We start from the raw sequence: 23,570 nt of genomic DNA, 5'->3' as shown, positions 1-23,570 counted from the left end.
GATGAGGAACATCCTGGTGTCAGTTGAAATTTAAGCTGTTTCTTTTATCAAGATTCAGGAAGTGGTGCACTTGGGTCCAGTACTGGTGGGTCAGAATCATATCCATCCTGGCTGATAACTAGTGGGAATGTCCTGACTACGTTCTTGAGGGGGATAGTATCTTGTTTCAAAGAGGGCAAGTGTCAGGAACCCACAGGTCTCAAACCTGGGTCTGCAGGGTTCCCAGGCAACTGTTGCTGCCTTATTCCCATCCAGCAGCTTACTACTAATCAATCAAGTGGAGAGACCAGGAAACCTGAAGCTACAACAGGGCTGCCTACAACTGGGCCCTAAGTGGAGGAGCGGCAGGACCTGTGATTGGTCAGAGTTTCCTATTTAAACCCAAGAGAGGCACAGGCAGTTGTCTGCACAGCTGGCCTCTAGCTGGCTGCTATATTGGACCCTGCCTTGCCTGAGTCCTGAAGCTGGCTTCCTTGCCATGCTTCTGGTTCCTGCTTTCCTGATTCCTGATCCTTGACCATGGTCTCCAACTCTGGCTTGAGCCCTTAGCATGGCTCCTGACTCTGACTCCAGCCACTAGACATGCTGCTTATGTCCCAATCCTGACAGCATGATTCCCTCCCATGCTTAGGTGCATGGATCTATTGCTTGAAAAGTCTGGTCTTGATGTGAACATCTTGGCTAAATACCACAAGTCTCTTTAATCTCACATGGAATCATGGCACAGGAGAGAATGGGACCCAAACGACAACTCCCATAAGGTAATATGCTGTTAGGGAAATGCAATTTGAACTGGTTCAAACAAAACATTTCAGGTTGGTTCAGCAAAACAAAATATTCCTGTGTGGGTCAAACTGACACAATAAAATATGTAATTTAAATTTTATTTATGGTAAATTGATTTTTTTTATCAACACTGAGATTCTTTTTCCCTGTGGAAAACTTCAGTTTTCTGGAAACTGCATTTTCCTTCAGAAAATCATTCTGATGGAAAATTTCCAACCAGTGTGACTTCAGATTTATTTTTAAATTGTTTAGATGGATTGTCTTTCATTTATATCATTTGTCTTCTGCTTTCTGCTTCAGACAATACCTTAACTCAAGTGTCGGTTCTCCAGTATGCAAGGGCAAACACTCTAGAAATTTCATGGAACATGCCACAAGAGAGTGAAAATCTTCTAAATAGGGTGAGCTCAATTCAGCAAAGAGAGCAAGGTCCAAGCAAACTAGGTAAGTGATTGTGTGGATGTGTGTGTGTGTGTGTGGGGGACAACGTTAAATGTAGGTTGATCCTAAACACTATCTTGGACATTAGAGACACAAGATGGTTAGGTAATATCTGTTATTGGACCAACTTCTGACCTGAAGAAGAGCTCTGTGTAAGCTTGAAAGCGTGTGTCTCTCGCCAGTGGAAGTTGGTCCAATAAAAGATATTACCTCACCCAGCTTCTCTTTCTGTTATCCTGGGACTGACACAGCTACAACAACACTGAGTACTATCTTGGACAGATGGTTCTGTGCTAGTGTGATGCACTAGGAATATATTCTTTCATAATTCATTCACGTTATATGTTGATTTATGGGCAAAGAGTTTCAGTTTACTCTAAAACGTGTCTGTCTAAGAGTTGCGAAGGTCATAGTGTACCATGCTTTATACTGGAAAGGAGATGATGACTTTCTTTATTCCTTATAATAGTTCTCAATATTCATGTGTTATGTCTCTCTCAGGTAAGTGAAGGAAAATGGTAATTTAGGATTTAGATCATCACTAATTCATCAGCTTCATTCACTTCCACAAAACTGTACCCAGAAACACATCTATGTTAGTCTAATATTCCTGGGTAACCCAAATTCCCCTATGGTCCTGGGAAGACTCTGTGTGTGTGTGTGTGTCTGTGTGTGTGTCTGTGTGTAAGCTTTCCAGTTGTAGGTTCAACAAATGCAAATTATATATATACAATATATCAGGTCTTTGACCAAATACTCTGAGAATTTCATTCTTCTGGACTGGAACCACATTCTGTCTGGCAGCCATCGAGCATCAGGGTCCTATAAGAGCAGAGAAGTGTACAGATTTTAGGGTCTTTGGCCTACTTCATCCTGTAAAGAGTTATTGCTATAGAAAAGTGAGAAATAAAACCTGACCTCCATAGTTCGCAGGAGGATTGGCTATGATTGCTTTCTCAGCCTGGAGAAATAAAAATACCAGATGGCTGATGAGACTTCTACAAGCTCTTTGTGGGAGAAATTGTTACATTCAGATAGATAACTTTCATGAAGTCTCCTATGTAATGTATAGCAAGCTACAGAGGCTAGCAGGATAAGCAACGAAAACATGGTCCTGTCCTGGGGAGAGGAGATGGACTGGAAGATGCATTATGCAGTTGCCAGTGAGTTGTTTGTTTCTCATTGGAAGGCACTCAGATACTACAGTGAGGGAGATGGTCTGAGACCCTGAATGGAATAGAAATCACTCCTCCCAAGTAAGTAAAGGAGGAGCAAGTAAAGGAGGAGTAAAGACACTGTGGTCTTGATCCTGCACCCCAGAACATTTAATAAGCATCTGTGAGTCAGGCTGGTGGAATAGAAGGCTCAATGCTCTTGGGAAATGCATGAGCACTCAGCTCAGTCTGCCAGTGTTCAGGCTTCTGGAAACATCCAGGCTGCCTAAAAGATTTGGATGCCCCAATTTGGGTGTTAAAATCCATTAGGTGGCTTTGAAAAGCTCATCTTTCATTCATCCTGGGCATGCTCAAGGGTTTAATACATCAACCAGCATTGTCACTCCAATACCAGCATTGCTGCTTCTCATTTGCATAGTCTCTCCCATACTGAAAACATGATCCTGTGCAATCCTTACGCTGCCCATTCCAATGTAAGTAGTCCCTTTACAGTCAGTGGGGCTGTTTCATGCCAGGAACAGCTGCAGGATTGGTTCCTATGGTAAAACTCTCTTTGCTTAGGCCCTTTCATAGTTCCACGTAGCTTGTTTGCTGACTCTCAGGGTGTGAACTACATGCATGATAACTCTTTAGTGTTCCTACAATTTACAAGCAGCTAGCTGTCTCAAAGCTGCAGAGCTGGGGGCATGCTGCAGGTTGGCAGGGCCACACTCGTAGAGGTTTCAGCGTATTTGCAGTAAGGGTTCCAATCCCTCATAGAGTGGATGCAGTTTTACTAAAAGAGGGAGCTTTGCCACATCCTGGTATTTACCTTTACAGTAATATTTACTGTTCTTAGAATGTGGGGGGGGGGAAATAGGAGTGTGGGGGGTCATAAGCAGGAGACAGGGACAGAGGTAGGAACTAAAAGTCAGGAGCTGGAAGATGGGAGGAGACAGGCAGGATCAATGGCAGGAGTCAGGGATACAGGATAGGAGGAAGGTGTGTGTGTGGGGGGGCAAACCAGGAAGAGGCAGGAATTGGAGAGGAGTAAAAAAGCGGTAGGGGGACTGGGGCAGGAGCTGGGAGGATATGAGCAGAATAGGACAGGGAGATGCTAGGGGGATGGGGGCAAAGGGGTCTGCACCCACTAGACCACAGTCCCCTACAGGAAGAGTGAACACACTGTTCCTAAATCTCAGTATTCCTGTGCCATCTAGCAAATTCCTGTGAAACCCACTGACAAAGATCTGCATCCCCTCTAGTGGCAGGTGCACATAGAAGATAAGATCCTACCATTGCTACCAGTTACTTTGCTACATTAACTAATGGGGGACTGAGATGTGCATGTAAAGATCCCAACCCTGCTGATGACCCCTGTTGGAACTCAATATGGTTCTGTGATGTAATTTTTGTTTCAATTTTTAAGTTTTTTTAAAAAAGTAGGAAATTGCATCCAAAAAACCTACATTGCAATAATGTTAAGATTGCAAAATCAAGGACTCAGAAGTAAGGAAATGCCAGAATTAATGCTGCCTGTGCACGCTTAATTCACTCCCCTTGGGCATTTTCAGAATGATAGTCTTTAATTGGATGATCATGTACTAGTTTTTGCACAGGACCTCTGCTTCATTCAGTAGACAGGATTGACCTGCTCTGGGGGTGTCATAAAGGAGGATGTTGTCTATAGCAGCTCTGCATCATTTGCTGCAGAAGCTGAAAGATGTGTAATGAACGAGGCAGGGGACTGCAAGAAGAGAAAGGACAGTCTTATAGTTCAGGCAGCGGAATGCTACCCTGGAGAATTGCCTCTACCATAGGGTTTCTACGTGATGCTGGGCAAGTCGCTTAAAACAAACTTTTCAAAGATGATCACTAATTGTGTGTTCCTCATTTTCTGCGTGCCTGACTTCAGACCTTGGGGTCTGCTTTTCAGAGATGTTGGGCACTGTCTGCTGCAATGCAACCTGTGCTTTGAATGTATAAAGTGCTGACTAATGCTAAGTACTCTGAAAAATCAGGTCCTAGATGTGTCAGATTGAGCACCCCAAATTAGTGGAAATGTTTGACATTAATCTCTCAGTACCTCAGCTCCCGATTTGTAAAACCAGGATAATAATGCCTCCTCTCCTCACAGTAGTGTTGTGAAGATAAATGAATATTTGTGAAGCACTCCGGTATTCATGATTAGCACCATAGGAATGCCTGTGAGGAAATGACCAATTCTGTGTCCGGTGTAGGGTTCGAACACTGTGTAGTAAATGAGGCCTCAGGCTACACATTTAACAATAAGGAGAAAACAAAAAACTGAATTGCTGGTCACCAAGTGAGCACCATCCATCCATCCTGTGCACCATCCATCCTGTGGGGAAAAACTAGTATGTGATCATGGAATTAAAGACCGTGTCATAATGTGTACACACAATGGGGCCAAATTAGGGTTGCACAGGCAGCCTTAATTCTGGTATTCCCTATCATCTGTTGCTTGACTTTGCAATCTTAATAATGTTCTTTTAATGGAGTTTTTTGTGTCTGTAATATTCTTATTCCAGAGTTGTCAAGGACACCAACAAGGCTTAATTTGTGCCAGGGCTGAGCCCCGGCATCTCTAGGCTTGGCAGTTCATAGCCCTGGCACCTCTGAGCTTGCTGCATCAGTGATGAATGTAAAAAAATTACTTGAGCCCCAGCACCTAATTGCTTGAGACCTGGCACCTCTTTCATTAAGCACTGGACACCAACATATTTAAAGCACAACACTGAACATGCTCTGTCATAATTAAGGTTGCATAAACAGTTTTCTATATAAGCCCTCTGATTCCTCAGAAGGTACAACTTCAAATTCACTTGTTCTAACAGATTTCCAGGCCTGGATAAGATTCATTGCCTCTTTGGACTCTTAAATATTTAAGGGTGACCTGTCCATAGACAGTTGAATAGGCCCACATTCAGACTCAGAGCTGTCAGTTCAGATTTTTCACTTTTATACCACTTAGGTACATTGGTGGCCAACTTGAATCTAGAACAAGAGATTCTGATCCTTTAACATTGTTTAACACTCACATTTTTAACCCAGGACTGCCTTGCTCAGAAATTCCTATGGTAATAGTAACAAAGGCTGGGGTCCACAGATAGTTTTAGTGGCAGCCAGAGTTGTCCAGAATAAGTGTTAAGAGCTCTTCAGATTGTCCTTCAGACCTTGCCTACACTGGAAAGGGTTCGCTGGTCGAGCTATCCCAGCAAACCCTCCTTATGGCGACAGTTATTTTGTTCGGGGAATGGGTATAAAACTATCTCAGTAAAAGGACTTCTTTGATGGTATCACTGCTTCTACGTTGGTGCTTTTACTGGCACAGCTATGTCAGTAAGGGGCATGAATTGTTCAAATTTAGATGAAAGGAAATAAATGATCTCGCCAAGAGGTTGGGCTATTTAATCTAAGGGCTTGCCTAAATACAAACATTGTACCATTTGGACTAAGATTTGGTTTTAAATAGTTTCAGTTGTATGGACAGTTGGACAAAGAGAGGTAGATGGTCTAGTAGTTAAGGCACTTGCCTTTGATTCTGGAGAGCTGGGTTCAGTTCCCTGCTCCACCAAAGACTTCCTGTGTGTGATCTAGAGCAAAATCCCTTACTCTCTCTGTGCCTTGGGTTTCCATGTGGATAAAAGCACTTTCTTAGCTTGCAGGGGTGTTGTGAGGATAAACTTGTTTTGAGGTGTGCAGGTACAATGATGATGGGATCTATCTTACAGCTGGCTGATATTAACTTAGCTTCAATTGGTAATGGCTTGTCTACACGTGAGTTATTTCAAAATAGCTAGGAGACTGGAAGTGGATTAAGCTAAACAAGAGAAGGGCACTCTTAGGTTGTCTCTGTGTGACAGTGGCACATCTGTAGTGCTGCAGCTGTGATGCCATATGTAGATGCTTCCTAAGTTGACAGAAGGATTTTTTTTTGTCAGTTTAGTTAATCCACCTCTCCCAGAGGTGGTAGCTAGGTCGATTCCTTCCACTGACCTAGCCGTATCTACACCAGGGGTTTTGACGACCTAATTATGGTGGTCAGGGTGCAAAATTTTGCAGTCTTGAGCGGCGTGATTAGGTTGACTTAAGTTTTAGGTGTAGACCAGGCCTTGTTCTGCACTAAGTGTGTCCCGGCATGGAGTTATTCTGGAATAGATGTTACATTTTAAATTCACAACCTCCTTTATTCCAGAATAACTTTACTGTATAGCCAAGCCCTACATTAAGATTTAAACACAGATTTAAGGGGTCAGGAATAACTCCACAGGTAGGCAAACCAGTTAAACTGGTGCAAATACTGTGTGTAGATCAGGCCACTGGTTTCCTATTAAGTGGCTGTTGCTTTACCCTTCTTCAGTACTTAGGAACCATTTCTTTGTACTTCTTTCCCAGGCAGTTTTCAATAGGCAAGGGTAATTAAGACCTCTGCAGAATTTTACCTCCTTGGTTAAAACCATCATGGAGGTGTTAGTGAAACTATTGAGCCCACTTAAGATCATGTTTCATAAGATTTATGCAGGAACCTCCGCCTAGTTGGATTCCCCTGTCTCTTACAACTCTACAGCTCCCCAATGGATTTTACATTTTATCCCTCACTTCAGACAAAATTAAAGAAAAGGATCTTTAAGCAATTTCTGCTTTCCCAGTGTCTCCCCACAACACCATTAATGGCCCGTGTACTGGAATATTTTTTCCCTCGGTTGGCTTTTTCCAGGTTGAATCTCATTTTGTTATATCCTGCCCATATTTCTAATGTTTCTAGGTCATGTTGTATACTTTCTCGTCCTTCACTGGGAGTGTTCCTATTTGCTTCCAATCTCATATCTGTGATTCTAATTAATATCCTGAATTTCCTCCCCCCTTCCCAGTTCATGAATGAAAGTATTCAATAAGACAAGCTCTAGCGTGGATCCCTATGGCTTCCCATTCAACAATTCCCACCCAACTCAGCACATTGCCTTTTATCGTTATGTTTTTTTAATGCTCATTTAACATCTTTCAGTCCTTGCAATATGCTTGTATCCAAGCCAATTTAAACCACTCCTTCAAAGTAAGAGTTTGCTCTTCACTGTATCAAATAATTTACTACAGATTAATCCAATTAATCCAGCCATTTCATTTTTACTCTACAGTCTTGTTCAGGGAGTGCTGAGATAGATGGTAGGCCATGGAAAAGTTTATGCAGGACCTTTCTTGAGAGTCATGGATTAGGAAGAAGCAACTAAAATCATATGCAATAAGCACCATGATGCTATCTCCTTCCTTCCATGATCTAGGCATCACATCTATTTGGAGACTAATTTTTTAATTATTATATTGTATCTGAATTTTTTGTTCTATACAACTTCAGAAAATCATATGAAGATTTTTACATGAGTTCTCTGAAAGAAGGAGGTGTAGCATCACTGCAGTAGCCCTTGGAAGTACTGGCCAAGTTTTTCAAAAAATAAGTGCCTAAAGTTAGGAGCCCAGGCCCTTATTTTAGGTGCCTAAACTAAAATTTGTCTCTGGCTGATGTAAATGCCCCATCACAGGAATGCAGTAAAACCACCTCCCCGAATGGCATAAGGCCATGGTTGACTTACTGAGGTTGTTGCAGTGCAAGCAAAGGACACTTCCTGACCTGTGTCAACCCTAACCGTCCTCCAACAGCTGTCCCACAATGGCCTCTTCACTGCAACAGTGACCAGAGTGGTCACAATTTTATACTCCTCTCCCCATGGGTCACAGAGGCCAGAAGCCAGCCTCACTTTAAACCTCCCCATGTGATTTTTGAAATGGCTTTTCATGATGGCCCACCTTGGTGAACACACCTAGCAGCTCACCCTTGTTGTATGCAGCTGCCCAACTGACCATTCTGGTTCCACACACAAGATGCATTCCTGCCTGGAGTCAACAGGAAGTATTAGATCTCCTGGGCCTGTGGGGAGAAGACACTGTGCAAGCACAGCTATGGACCAGCCATAGGAAGGTAGACATCTATGAGCAGATTGGGGGGTGGGGGTGTGCAGCCAAAGGGGTGCAACAGGGATCAGCCGCAGTGCTGCATGAAAGCAAAGGAACGTCACCAGGGATTCCACAATACCAGGGAGGACAAGAATAGATCTGATGCTGTGTCACAGACCTGATGCTTCTACAAGGAACTGCATGCCATACTCGGCAGAGACCCCGCCAGAACCCCACGGACCACTGTGGATACCTTGGATGAGCCTAAGACATTGTGAACAGTGAGGAGAAGGAGGGTGTGCAGAGGAGGAGACACAACGGGAGATTCCAGCAATGCCATGAGCCAGGATCTTTTTGAGACTCTGCCACAGTGTAGCCAGTCCCACGGGCAAGAACAAATGAGCTTGATGAAGGAGAAGGGAACCTGGGTACGTGTGTGCATGCATTTTTCCTTACAGTGCTTACATTTAAAGATGGCATTTGGCCCATCCCCAAGCTAAGAAGACAGAAATATCAACATTTTACTGTTTTGCTCCATAGAAGGAGAGACAGAGGTACAATGAACAGACAGAGCTAGCGTCGCCTTTTAATTCCTCTGTTGGGTTAGGCATGTGGAACAGTTTGTTCATGTACTTAGCGATGTCCCTTTTAATCTGCTGAGAGATCTCGATGACACTTTCATGGAGACACTCTGCAATACTCTCCCACAGGTTTCTAGGGATGGCAGCTTTATTTCTTTCTCTGCAGTAGGAAACTTTCCCACATCATTCTGCAATGACTTCAGTAAACAGGCTAGCGGCACATAGGCTCAGGTGATTTCAGGATGCACAGTAGCAGCTGTGTTCTCTCTGTACCTTTGTAACCTTCGGGAGTGAGATATCCGCTAAAATCACCACTGCCTGTGGAAAACAGTGCCACTATTCAGTGCCATTGCCCTATAAATGTACCCATGGAATAGGGGCTAAAATTCAATAGCCGTATGCAACAGAAAATCTTTCCCCCACTTGCCTGTGGTGGGCCGTACTCAGCATGGCTGGGGTTGGAGAGTGGTGTGGTGCAGAAGTGCTCCAAAGCTGAAATGTCAATAAGCATTTCTTATTACAAGTGTTTATGGGAATAATGGAAGGGATTTTTGAAACTTGTCTTTCATGTTCCCTGGTGACTGTAAATCCAGTGGTATATCTATCAGCTTTTATCAGCAGCTCCTCCTGCTGCAGTCTTGAGGGATGCTTCCTCCATGCCCATGGAACACCCAATTCTGATGAGGAGGCGAAAGAAGAGGGCTAGTGAGGACATGTTCTGTGAACTCCTGCAAGCCACTTTTGTATTGGACCCATGAACGAAGGGCTTGGAGGGCCAATGTGACCGACAGCGTGGAAAGGGAAAAAGAAAAAGATGGAACAAAGGCCTAAGACAGGACAAAGAGGGGGAGATACACCTGGACATAATGAGGCTTCTCAGGTAGCTAACCCAAATGCTGCAGACTCTGGTTGACCTACAGGTCCAAGAATCCCAGACTCTACCCTTTGCAGTCACTGGTAAACTTCATTATTGCTGTTCCCTGCACCCCCACCCCCAACATATACCACATGGCCTCATAAGTCATATCCTTACCTGTGTCACTCCATGCCAGGGACAACAAGGAAAACCACAGCTTCACATGCCCTGACCTGTGAGAACCATGGCTGGTGTACGCATAGCCACAATAGACTACAATTTGTACACTCACATGGACATAAATGTTTACGTCCTTTCTAATTTTAAATTTTCACCCTGTTAATTTTTAAGTTTGTATAACATGGCCTGTGGGTGTTTGTATGGTGATTTTCTGCCCTGTTTTTTCTTCTCAAAGTTCTATTTTTGGAGAATCAAATTATCTTTATTAGGTCACAACAAAAACTGCAGACTGCATAGGGTAGTCAAAGCAAACAGTCCTTGTAAATACACACCAAGCCCCACAGAATTGATAGCTTCAGGAAAATACCCAGTCATTTTTATAACTGTACAGCAAGCACTGCACACTTCTTATTAACATCCAAAGCTCCAGGGCCAGACAACACTCGAGCTTTTTTAAAGCCTCCCTCAACGACCTAGCTCCATGTTGGACTCTTGTATTAGCTCCTGTTCAAAGTCAGCAGCCAGCCACTCTACCACCACCCTAGTGGCAGCTTTTCCCCTTTGCCTCATGTATTATGCAGGACACAACAGGCAGCTATTAGCATTAGGATACTTTTCTCATGAGTTCCAATCTAGAATCCTAGCAAGAATCCCTTCAATCAAAAGCACATTCAACTCTCATTCTGGACCTGCTGAACTAGTACTTGAATCTTTCCTGGGTGCTGTCATGGTGGCCAGTGTATGGCTTCATGGACAAGAGGAGCAAAGGGTAGGCTGGGTTCCCTAGAATCACTATTGCCATTTCAACATCACCAATGATGATCTGCTGGTCAGAAAAGAACGTCCCCTCTTGCAACTTTTTGAACAATCCTTTGTTCCTAAAGATGGGAGCGTCATGTACCTTCCCTGACCAGCCCATACTGATCTCTGTGAAGCACTCCCAGTGAACCTTCAATGTTTGCATAACCATAAAAAAGTAGCCCTTTCTCTTGATGTATTCTAAGGCAAGGTGGGCTGCTGCCTAAATGAATATATGAATGCTATCACCCCACCTCAGTTCAGGAACTCCACGGCTTCAAATCCATCCACTGTGACCTGCACTTTGCCAAGAGTAACAGTCCTGCATAGCTAGAGACAAGTAATGGCCATACACACGTGCATGACAATGGCCTCCACAGTGAATTTTCCAATTCCAAAATGATTTCCCACTGACTGGTAGAAATCTGGCATTGGAAGTTTCCACAATGTGATTGCCACTTGCTTCTCTACTGTCAGTACAGCTCTCATTCTGATGTCTCTTGAGCTGGAGGGCTGGAGCGAGCTTGGGACACAGATCGAGGAATGTGGATTTTCACATTCCGCAGCCTCAGGTCATCATCCCAAACCTACAATAGATCCCACCAGTCAGTGCTCATTTATCAGGCCCAGAAGTACCGTTTGACTGTCTGCAGCAGCTCCGTGAACGCTACCAACAACAATGAATTATTTTTTGCAATGTACCTCAACAAACTGTCCTTGAAGAAATCATCATGTCTCCCGTTCTTGTGGTACTTCCTGCAGGTCTGCAAATACAGGAGACTCATTGGGCTCCATGCTTCTGTCAGAGATGGCGGAGGTAGGTTTGTGGGATTTTTTTTAAAAAGGCATGAAAGCTATAGGATATGGGTGGCATTATGGGATGGAGAAAGTTGCATCCTGGGAACTTTAGCTCCTTAAGATCCCTCTGCAAGTCATTTCTATCCCATAACACTTTGCAACATTTTCCCAAAATGCATTGTGCTGGATGGCAGCATGTGGCACAGTGGGCTACTCGCCTGTGGTGCACTGCACGTTACATTGACACATGCACTCCTGGTGAACATGTGTAGTGTTCATACAAGCAGCCAAGCATGCAGGCCCCCAGGCAATATACGAACTTTGGTTACTGTACTGTACATAACTTTTGTTGGTCACAGTTGGTAGCGTAGACCTGGCCTGAGCGTAGACACGTGCGCACATAGATTGAAGCAAGACGACTGTATGTCGGCCTGACTTTGTAGTAAAGGAGGACTTGTGGCACCTTAGATACTAACCAATTTATTTGAGCATAAGCTTTCGTGAGCTACATCGGATGAAGTGAGCTGTAGCTCACGAAAGCTTATGCTCAAATAAATTGGTTAGTCGCTAAGGTGCCACAAGTCCTCCTGTTCTTTTTGCGAATACAGACTAACACGGCTGCAACTCTGAAACCTGACTTTGTAGTGTAGACCACTCCTAAGTGGGATCATTTTCAAAGATGCTGAGTACCCAGTAGCTTCCATTGACTTCAGTGAAAAAGTTTCTGGGAGCTAACTGAGCACTTTTGAAAATCAGATCTTATAGTTGAGAATTTAGAAGCCCAAATTTAGGTCTCCATATGTTTAAAATGTTGGCCATTTTGCCTGCAGAGGCCAGAAGTGGGCCTATTGCCTCCAGAGGCAGTGGAGACGCATGCTGCAACACCTGTAGTGCAGGGGTATTCTGTGCTTACCCCATCACAGTCCTCTATGGCTGTTTGCATGTTGTGTAAGTGTTACATGCTGCTTCCCCCCCTCAACCTCCCTGCAGTATGTAATGAAGGCCTTTAGCACTGAAGACTTCCACATCTATTTTTCATAGGCTGTGTGTCTAGTACCAAAAATACATACAGTTATTGAAGTCATTTTTGAGATTTATATATTCGTAGGAAACAAGAACCATTTCAAATAATAAACCATATATTTAGTAACAGGCCTAGGATAACTTACAATAATGGTCAGCTTGTGGCAACATGTTGTCTACTAGTCTGGGCCTAAGGAACATGCAAGTAAAATGCTGTGTTTTGTTTTGTTTCCCCAGAGAAGAAAAACAGTATGAGTGAAATCCTTTGACTATGAGCAATTGACTTCCCATTGACTTCAGTGGAGCTAGGATTACACCTGATGTCATTAATAAATAGTATATATTTGGTCATTCCCATATTTTCTTTAAAGAAAAACATTTCTTGGCTTTCCCAGGCAAGAGTAGTTGGGATGATTTCTATTCAGCTTAGGGTTTTCTATAGTGCCCATCACTGAAGTGTCTAAGCCTTGATTTACCACAGTACTTTGTGTTTGTTATTTTAATGTGAACATATAAAATGTCCTTCATGGATCTGAAAATGCAGGGTTGTTGCCCCATTCTAATGCACCTTAAAACAACATTCAGAAATGCTGGCTGCTGGTTCAATGGTTGGTGTCAACACAGGTACTATGCAAAAAATCGGTCTCTGATCTCTGGGCTAGCCCACGTACTTTGTGACTGGTATTTGTCGCTTACATCTACTTTATGCCTCGTTCCCTTCTCTAGATGCGGGCCAGAAAGGAGCAGGGTGGGGAATATCCACAGAAATTTTGGTAAACTGAAAAGGATTTTCTATTGTGTTATATCTTGTAACTATCTATTTTTTTTCCATTGAAATAAATCTGTGGAAAACTTGATTTTCTTATATGTAAAGCAAAGGAAACAGAAACCAAAAAGTCTTCCACAGAACAACCAAGAAGTTGGTGGGGTTCCCCCCCCCACTTTATTGTTTTCATCTGCCTGGAAGATGGCTTGCTTTGAGGATGAGTAGAGGAGTGTTTTATCAGAGACAGGTCAAAATAAATGAATCTTCAGGGTTATTAAGCAGCAAGGAGGACTCTGAGGGATGGAAACAGAAATGTTCATAAAAAGAAGAGGAGTACTTGTGGCACCTTAGGGACTAACAAATTTATTAGAGCATAAGCTTCCGTGGGCTACAGCCCACTTCATCGGATGCATAGAATGGAACATATAGTAAGAAGAAATATATATACATACAAAAAGTTGGAAGTTGCCATAGAAACTGTGAGGGGCTAATTAGTTAAGATGAGCTATTATCAGCAGGAGAAAAAAACTTTTGTGGTGATAATCAAGATGGCCCATTTAGACAGTTGACAAGAAGGTGTGAGGATACTTAACTTTAGGGAAATAGATTCAATATGTATAAATGACCCAGCCACTCCCAGTCTCTATTCAAACCCAGGTTAATGGTATCTAGTTTGCGTATTAATTCAAGCTCAGCAGTTTCCCGTTGGAGTCTGTTTTAGAAGCTTTTCTGTTACAGAATTGCCACCCTTAAATCTTTTACTGAGTGGCCAGAGAGGTTGAAGTGTTCTCCTACCGGTTTTTGAATGTTATGATTCCTGATGTCAGATTTCTATCCATTTATTCTTTTGAGTAGACACTGTCTGGTTTGGCCAATGTACTTGGCAGAGGGGCATTGCTGGCACATGATGGCATATATCACATTGGTAGATGTGCAGGTGAACGAGCCCCTGATGGCGTGGCTAATGGGATTAGGTCCTATGATGGTGTCACTTGAATAAATATGTAGACAGAGTTGGCACTGGGCTTTGTTGCAAGGATAGGTTCCTGGGTTAGTGTTTTTGTTGTGTGGTGTGTTGTTGCTGGAGAGTATTTGCTTCAGGTTGGGGGGCTGTCTGTAAGCGAGGACTGGTCTGTCTTCCAAGATCTGTGAGAGTGAGGGATAATTTTTCGGGATAGGTTGTAAATCTTTGATGATGTGCTGGAGAGGTTTTAGTTGGGGGCTGAAGGTGATGGCTAGTGGCGTTCTGTTATTTTCTTTGTTGGGCCTGTCCTGTAGTAGGTGACTTCTGGGTACTCTTCTGGCTCTTTCAATCTGTTTTTTCACTTCAGCAGGTGGGTATTGTAGTTGTAAGAATGCTTGATAGAGATCTTGCAGGTGTTTGTCTCTGTCTGACGGGTTGGAACAAATGCGGTTGTATCGTAGAGCTTGGCTGTAGACAATGGATCGTGTGGTGTGTCCTGGATGGAAGCTGGAGGCATGTAGGTAAGTATAGCGGTTAGTAGGTTTCCGGTATAGGGTGGTGTTTACGTGACCATTGCTTATTAGTACAGTAGTGTCCAGGAAATGGACCGCTTGTGTGGATTAGTCTAGGCTGAGATTGATGGTGGGATGGAAATTGTTGAAATCATGGTGGAATTCTTCAAGGGCTAGCTCGACAGTCTCTACGTAAAAGAATAAATGGACACAAATCTGACATCAGGAATCATAACATTCAAAAACCGGTAGGAGAACACTTCAACCTCTCTGGCCACTCAGTAAAAGATTTAAGGGTGGCAATTTTGTAACAGAAAAGCTTCTAAAACAGACTCCAACGAGAAACTGCTGAGCTTGAATTAATACGCAAACTAGATACCATTAACTTGGGTTTGAACAGAGACTGGGAGTGGCTGGGTCATTTACACATATTGAATCTATTTCCCTAAAGTTAAGTATCCTCACACCTTCTTGTCAACTGTCTAAATGGGCCATCTTGATTATCACTACAAAAGTTTTTTTCTCCTGCTGATAGTAGCTCATCTTAACTAATTAGCCTCTCACAGTTTGTATGGCAACTTCCAACTTATCTGTATGTATATATATTTCTTCTTACTATATGTTCCATTCTATGCATCTGATGAAGTGGGCTGTAGCCCACGAAAGCTTATGCTCTTATAAATTTGTTAGTCTCTAAGGTGCCAAAAGTACTCCTGTTCTTTTTGCGGATACAGACTAACACGGCTGCTACTCTGAGAAAGGTTCATGTTAATTCTGTCCTTGTATTTTGTTATATCCATTAGTTATAAATAGCTTGCCATGTTCTGTTTCTACCTCCCTAGCTATGGTAGTTACTAGAAAGCAAAATTATATATGGTAGAGATTGTGGTTAAGCTGGTGCTTCAGATATGCATAGGACTCTGGCTCATACTTGGGGACTGGCCAGTTTTCAAGGGTCAGAAGATTGCAGATTGCAGGGTCAGAGGTCGCTGTGCCAGGAGGAAGGAGGTTTCTGGTCACTGTAAGGTATGGCCACTTTGGTACTCATGACTGTCGTAAATCTGACTGGATTTGCCTGCCTTCTTCGCTGGTGGGTCTCAGCTCTTCTGGCAGGCCATGTACCAATGTGGAGAGGCAGTGTTTGTTGGGTGCCAAGCCTTGGTGGGGAAGGAATAACACATTGCTGGTAACATGGGAGACGAGGGCCAATAGCTGAGATAAGGGGGGCAGGGAGGCTGTAAGTTGTCTAGGGAGTAGGGGATCTTGGAGAATCAGGTGGGTAGATGACACCTTGTTTGGGGAAAGGAGAAGATCCTCCTGAAGCAGGGTTGTGAGATGAGAGGTGAGAAAGTTCAGCTTAACATCTTAGAACTCTCCATGCACATATATGAAGCCGAACGCTTCTTAGGACCAAAGACTTCTCAAAAGCATGATTTCCTACTCTGTAGCTTTGCAGAGTTTTCACCTGCTGCTGCCAGGCTAGCAATAACCAATATGCTGAGTGGGCTTCTTAGAGGCTGCCGTTGCTTTCAGTAATTTGAGAAAAGGAGCTCTGTCTCCGCTAATGAAGCAGTTGTGGGGGGCATGATGCAGAGGCCATTAAATCAAAAGAGTTTATTTTTGTTATTCAAAATTATTCAGTGAATGCTTATGCAAAAATATTTTCTGCCTCGGGGACTGCTCATAAACAAGTCCCCGCAACTGTAGTTTCAAGTATTGATTATTCTTAATCCACTATTCACCTTGTATAAACATTATATGTCACGTGGTATAATTTCTGCTCTCTGAACTGGTGACTCCCAAATAGGGTGACCAGACATCGCGATATAAAGGGCTTTGCCTTATATAAGCAACTAGAAAATCAAAGCGTCCCGATTTTTCACACTTGCTATCTGGTCACTCTAGTCCTAAACCCAAAAGAGCTTTCAAGAAAGCTGCATATGATCATTTCCAAAGTGAATACTCCCTACAAACATATATCTAAGTACAAGTATTTGCAATACTTTCTGAGGTCATTATTGTGAAAAAAATGTTACCTGAGTGAATGTTCATAGATATTGAATAAGAGAGACAATGAATGTTATCTAAGCCAATTTGTGATTTTCATTTGAGCAGAATTCTATGAATCCTTTTTTGCAGCAGTTGTTTGGCTGTAGTCCAGATTAGTCTGAAACTTCCAGATTTCAGAGAAATTGCAGGTAGAAATCAGGCAAAATATACTTCCTTGCAGTTATAGCAAAAGTTAACCAAACCAGGAACACACTAGATCTTTTCTGCGAATGGTGCAGGTGACAAATACAGTACAGTATACCCTGGTGATTATAGTTTTGGCATATATAATTGTCCACTGGATGTCACTGTTTCTTCACAGAAAGGAAAAATAGGTGGGTTATAAAAGACATGTTCCTCTTGGGTACCTCCTCTTTCCTTTCTTCTACCAAACCGATGGCATGGTAATACTCCCAGACAAGGTGATCCTCAAGGCAAAATACATGGCTTTACACCAGTGGTTAAGCCAGGGGGAGGGCAGTAAAACACCCATTATTTCAGACTATGTGAAGCTAGGAGAGACCTTCAGTATAGGGAGGTATTAGCTGTATCAGTGGGATTTTAAAGCTGACAGAGGCTTTATAGGATGGTAAAAAAGAGACTTTTTAAAAATGCTTTGGACAAGAGCATTTCCCCTCTCCATCATCCACTACTGAGGCTTTATTTTTACAGCCTTTTTGAAAGTGATTTATTGCTTCTTTCATATATCTTTTAATTTGCTTCTAGGGGAAGCAGTAAATTTTGCCGTTCTGCATGCTATGTCTGAAGCCCACGGAGGAAGACCCAATGCATCAAAGATAGCAGTGATTATTGTAGCAGAGAAATCAGAGGATCCAGTGGACCTTGCTGCATATTCTGCAAGCATCAACAGTAAATTTTATCACTTTTCCACTATTTTTACTGATTCGCTTAATTTTTTAAGTAATAAGCTAGGATGGAGAGTAAAGAAATCCAAATATTGGCATGATGTTATGAGTGCGGTGATTCAATGTGATTGTTTACTATTTGGTAGAGATGGGTCTTAACAAAATCTCCAGATCCAGATGCCCCTAAACTTTGGGGAACTGCAAACCTGCAGACCTGTTATTTGACAGCTTAGCAAACATAGGCCTCACTTCATTTACAGCCTTTCACTCTCTCAGTACCATTGTGGATTCGACTGGATTACACTGGCGATATTTAAAGGTCATAAATTTAGACCCTTTTACATTGAGATAGTTCTTGTAAGGTTCATAAACAGAGTAAGAAACAGTAGGTCAAATTCTGCCATAACTTATACACCCTGTAAGTGTGCCAATATATACTGTATGGGGCTTTATAACTTGTGTGACCATAGGCACTTCACCTCTCTGTATCTGAGTTTCCTCACCTGTAAAATGGAAATAACAACACCCTTCTTTACAAATTACTTTATAATCTACTGATGTAAAACACGATCTAAATGCTCAGTTAGTTATTTTTAATTAAATGGGTTGAAACAAAGAAAACCGCATGCCCCCAATGATCAAAGCTTTAGTTGTTTTAAACATTTTCTGAATGTCTCCAGCTTCTTTATGTTGACCTTGCATGATCTTTTAGTGGTTATTGTAACTATAAGTCTCAAAATAACTATTACAGTGATTTAGAACATAGTAATATCTGTGCTGAATTGCCTTCAGCCTATAAGGAGGGAATAATATGAATAATACTTGAAACTAACTGTTAGAATTCTACTCGAAGGTGCAAATCAAAAGCAAGGAGGCTCCCTTCTTTTCCATTACACTTTTAAAACCTGCTTCCCATTTCCCAGGGGTGTCATTGTTCCCAATTGGAGTTGGAGATAGATACGATGAAGAGCAGCTGAGGACATTAGCTGGGCAATCTGATGCTGACAGGATCATGAAGCTAAGACGATTTGAAGACCTTCCCGACATGGTCACCTTGGATGATGCATTTGTCAACAAACTGTGCATGGGTAAGTTTCATGTAGTTTTATAACCGGAGCCAGAAAAACAACCACCAGAAATGACGAAGACAATGTACATTGTACAATATACAGAAGTATTTTCCTACTCCTTTCATTACCTTAATCTTTAGTTAATTTCAGACAAAAGCCCATCAATTTTCTCATTTCCAGATGTCAGCCAAATGATACCTAGTCAGGCGGTGTTTCATGGACATGCTACATGAGTTTTCATCTGCACAGCCAGAGTCACTTAGTACGATGACTGACTCCGAATGTTTCCAGTATAGTACTAATTACTATTCCACTTCATCAGCTTTCAGAGAGCATTTTTAACTTTAGGCCTGTCCCTTTCAGCTGTGGATCTTATCAATACACAGGATGTATCACTACTTGGATGAAAGACCACCAAGAAAAGCCACAGCTATAGTGGCTGGCATTGATGACTCTCCATGGGGCATTGCTTCCCTACTGAAGAAAAATAGCCCAAGCATGGTGTTAGGGGGCAGTTTGTTAGTGGGGTTGCCAGCTTTAGGGTGAGATGTAAAACCAAAGTTGTAATCACTTGGGGCCACTGAAAATCCCTCAGAACTTTTTTCATTCTTAGCTGTGATCTAATGGTCAAATCTGACTTACTCGTTCTGCCTAATTAAATTCCCCTGTCGTTTCAGATTTTGATTTCATTCGTATCACTTTCTATCCTCAACTATAGTTGTACGTTGCCATAACATACATTGCTATGTTAAAGAACTGCTGTGTTATGCTCCTGGGACTGGCAAAGTGAAGCCTTTATATATTGGTCACCCTCAAAAACTTTCCAGTTGCCGTAGACAGGATTACCTCAGTACTTGTACTATTCTCTGTGGGTGGAATCCTGGCCCCATTAAAGGCAATAGGAGTTTTGCTATTGACTTCACCGGGGCCAGGATTTCACCATATGTATTTTCAGTATAGGAAAATTTCACATTGTACTGAGGCAACTTGGGTGACTTTGGGCAAATCACTAACCCTCCCTCTGACTCTGTTTACCCTTCTGTAAAATGGGAATAATGACATTGACCTCTTGTGAAGAGTGCCACAAGCTCCATGGATGAAAAGCAATATATAAAGTTAGGTGGCAGTAGTATTAGACAAAATTGGCATAGTAAGGCAGCCTAGGCGTGTGGGTGTATGCGCACGTATGTGCAGCTGTATACACATACTCTTTGCATTTTTAACCCAGTTGATTGCTTAAAAATTGGTTTCATGAGGACAGTTAGGCCTGTGTTATTCTTCTTCTAAACAGATAATAGTACATTTTAGAGGAAAATAGACTTCAGTAGATATCCTACTCTGCCTTCAAACAGACCAAGCAACAAAGCACGTGGGTTTCCTGAGGGCGTGTGTATGCTACGGGAACTATAGTGGCATAGCTACACTGGCATAGCTATGTCACTAGAACACCGTAGCGTAGACCAGACTACAGCAGTGGAAGGGATTTTTCCATCCCCGCATTCTCCAAGCAGCAATATCTAGGCTGATGGAAGCATTCTTTAATTGACCTTGCTGCACTTACACCGGCTGTTAGGTCAGCATAGCTGTGGTGCTCTGGGGTGTGGATTTTTCACACCCCTGAATGCCATAGCTATGTCAACCTAAGTTTTAAGTGAAGACTAGGCCTTAGTTTCATGGAAGAGTAAACAGGCTCTTTTAATGACTGTCCCCCTACTAAGGGGAAGAGGTGGCTACCTGGTCTGATATCTCCTGCTATGGTGAGCCTTTGCCTCTAGCAAGAGGACATGGCAGGGAGCGCTGATGCAGCAAGCCATGTTTGTATACTAAAGTTACAAAGATCAGAACTTCTGTACCTACAGCTTCTGTGCAGAAATCCAAGTCCTTATAATTGTGGGACCTAATTACACCACCCGTACTCACCTAGAATAATGCCATGCTGTGTCAGTAGTCCCACTGATGTCAATGGAAGTACTGGCAGAGTGGGGTATTCTGGAACTTAAGAAAAGGAGGCAGAATCAGGCCCTTTGTGAATGAGGATTCCAGAATGTACATTTTCTGCACAGGTTTATGCACTGAGGGCTATATATCCATAAAGATTTCAGATCATTAAAACTGGGCAATAAACCAAATAAGGACTTTATCCAGGAACACGACCAGAAAAAAATCACTGTGTAAAACATAGTTAATTCATCTGTATTTATTTTGCCACATTCTCAGGAACTGTTTTTATTTCTGGGCAATATTTTACTACTATTGCTCCAAGTCAGTCATTACATAGGACCATATTATTATTGGTATTTATCTGAATTGTGGTAGCACATAAGTTCCCCAGTCATGGACCAGGCCCCAGTTGTGCTAGGTGCTGTAGAAACATTTTGCCAGCTTTACCCTTGCTGAATAGTACTTTACCGCATGAGAAGTCCCATAGAAATTAATGGGATATTTGCAGCGTAAAGTACTGCTACATGTAAATCAGGTGTGTTTGGGGGAGGGGACAGGATCTGGCGTATAAATATGTAATCAATCTCCACTGAGAGGACACCTGACATTTTAAAATCTCTCAAGTAGCTGCTGTTTTCTTGTTAGACAATGAGCTTTCAAAGACACATTTCCTCCCCCCCCCACCTCTATAGAATGTGGGATTTCTTTCCCAAAATTGCTTCCCTTCAAGGCCCAGGATGGGAAACAGGAAGCAGAAACCAGTGACCATTTTCTTCTTGCAATTTATGTGACCTATAAGGACTGGAAACAGGAGCTTTACACCATTATATAGCTGGTATCTTCCCCTTCCATTGGGTCAAGGCATTTGGACTAAAGGCTCAAGCTTGGATGCCTAAAGTCAGGCACCTAAGTCTGAACAATTTGGCTCTTGCTTTTATTGGTGGTAGATACTGAGATATTAGACCTTAAAAGTATGCCATTGTTCTGAACAGAAAAGTTATCTTTTTTAGAAGTTTCTTAAAGTAAATAAGTTACCCCTTCCTGGAATAATCGTACGAAGAGAGCCTGGCATTATAGGTGGAAGCATACCATTAACAATACTGGTCAAAAAAATTTAAAAGCTTTCTCAAACATTTGCAAAATACAATACTGCTCCTGTAAAATATGAGACGTATAGGTGATATATCCTGGAGTAGTGTAATATGGTATGAAAGGTTTGCTACTCGTGAGGAATGGGGACATCCCAAACACATGCCAACCGAACCATTATGCCACAATATCCCATTAATTAACAGAAATTAATTCAGGGAATTCTGATGACTTGTTTTATACAGGAGGTCAAACGAGATGATCACAGTGTTCCCTTCTGGCCGGGTGATCTAGAAATCCATGAGTCCTATATTAATATACTCTCCTTGTTTCATTGTGTTTGTACACATGCATGTAGAGGCTCCAGTTCAATAAGGTACTTTAAGAATATCTGTTTTAGGATTTTATATTGCTGCCCATCACCATAGTATCAGAACAGAGTATGCCTAAATTTAAGCATGTGAGTATTCTCATTGAAATCAATGGAACTACTTGCATGCTTAAAGTTAGTTGCATGCTTAAGTACTTTGCTGACTTGGGGCCATGCTCTTTACTTGTCTCTCTTTGGTAAATATACCATATACTATATTATCACACTTAAATCACTGAGAGTGTGGTCAAGTGTATATGAGGTGCAGAAGCCGGCATGGACCCTACCCAAAGGAACATACAATCTAAGGCCCTGATCTTGTGTTGAACTCCACATAGGCAGACCTTTGTTCCCATTCAGTGGTCAAGATTACAGCCTAACTGGTAACTGCTATACATGCAGATTGTTTGTAAAGTGCTTTGGGATTAAAGACACTGTGTGAATGTGAGTTGATGCTACTAGTAACCTGGCTTTGTCTATTCTGTGATCTCCTCTTGTAAGAACATAACGTAAGAACAGCCCTATTGGGTCAGACCAAAGGTCCATCTAGCCCAGTATCCTGTCTTCTGACAGTGGCCAGTGCCAGGTGCTTCTGAGGGAATGAACAGACCAGGTAATCATCAAGTGATCCACTCCCTGTCGCTCATTCCCAGCTTCTGGCAAACATTTTGGGCAGATGCATGCGGTCCTCAGGAACAAATTCACAGGGTATAAAACAAGAAAATCTCTTAGTCTGAGTCACATTTTAAAAGATGGAATCCATATTTTAGTGGATTTGACCTAAGATCCTGGACAGATGAGAGATAAGCCAAATTTATGTCTCTTTCTCTTTCAGAGCCCACGAGAGAATGTATAGATGAGGATGGGAATAAAAGGAGAGTAAGTGTATTTTTTTTGTATCCTCCATCTCCCTTTCAAGTAAAATATTGTAGAGTGTCTGGACTGGAACATGAATGTCTATGTATGTGCTCTGCCACAGAAAGTGGTGAACAATATTAATTGTACTGCAGTAATGATCGCTGAGAATGCAAATGCTAGTTTACTAAATTGAACAACGGAAGCACGCTGCACAATCCTTTTTCCGCCCCGATGGTGCTTGATCCTGTCGTGTGCTGAGCCCTGTTGAAGGAGGTGCACGCAGAGCCAAATCACTAGCACTCAGGGCTTGTCTTCCCTGACAAAAAAACTGTGGTTTTTAGCCCACTGTGAAAATATAAAGGAGACGAGACCATTTAGACTTGTCATGCGTTAAACTAGGCAATGTCAACCCCAGATGGGGAAATAGAGCACTGACTTTGCTGAACTACCTTGTAGTAAACACTACAGATGCCCTGTCTCTACTTAAACTAGTGC

The 23,570-nt window shown here is 42.4% G+C and overlaps 1 protein-coding gene across 1 annotated transcript in view; it reads left to right on the top strand.

Annotated features, from left to right (window-relative positions):
- Nucleotides 1-23,570, top strand: part of VWF (von Willebrand factor) — a 233,184-nt gene that overhangs the window by 124,170 nt on the left and 85,444 nt on the right. Inside the window, exons 30-33 of the mRNA XM_074935850.1 lie at nt 1,087-1,230; nt 17,608-17,751; nt 18,671-18,835; nt 23,053-23,096. Of these exons, the coding sequence (XP_074791951.1) occupies nt 1,087-1,230; nt 17,608-17,751; nt 18,671-18,835; nt 23,053-23,096 (497 nt within the window). The remainder of the gene's footprint in view (nt 1-1,086; nt 1,231-17,607; nt 17,752-18,670; nt 18,836-23,052; nt 23,097-23,570) is intronic.

The sequence above is a fragment of the Natator depressus genome, chromosome 1, assembly GCF_965152275.1.
Source record: "Natator depressus isolate rNatDep1 chromosome 1, rNatDep2.hap1, whole genome shotgun sequence".
Classification (NCBI taxonomy): domain Eukaryota; kingdom Metazoa; phylum Chordata; order Testudines; family Cheloniidae; genus Natator; species Natator depressus.
Note: the sequence above shows the minus strand (reverse complement) of the source record. Positions and strands in the feature narration are given on the sequence as shown.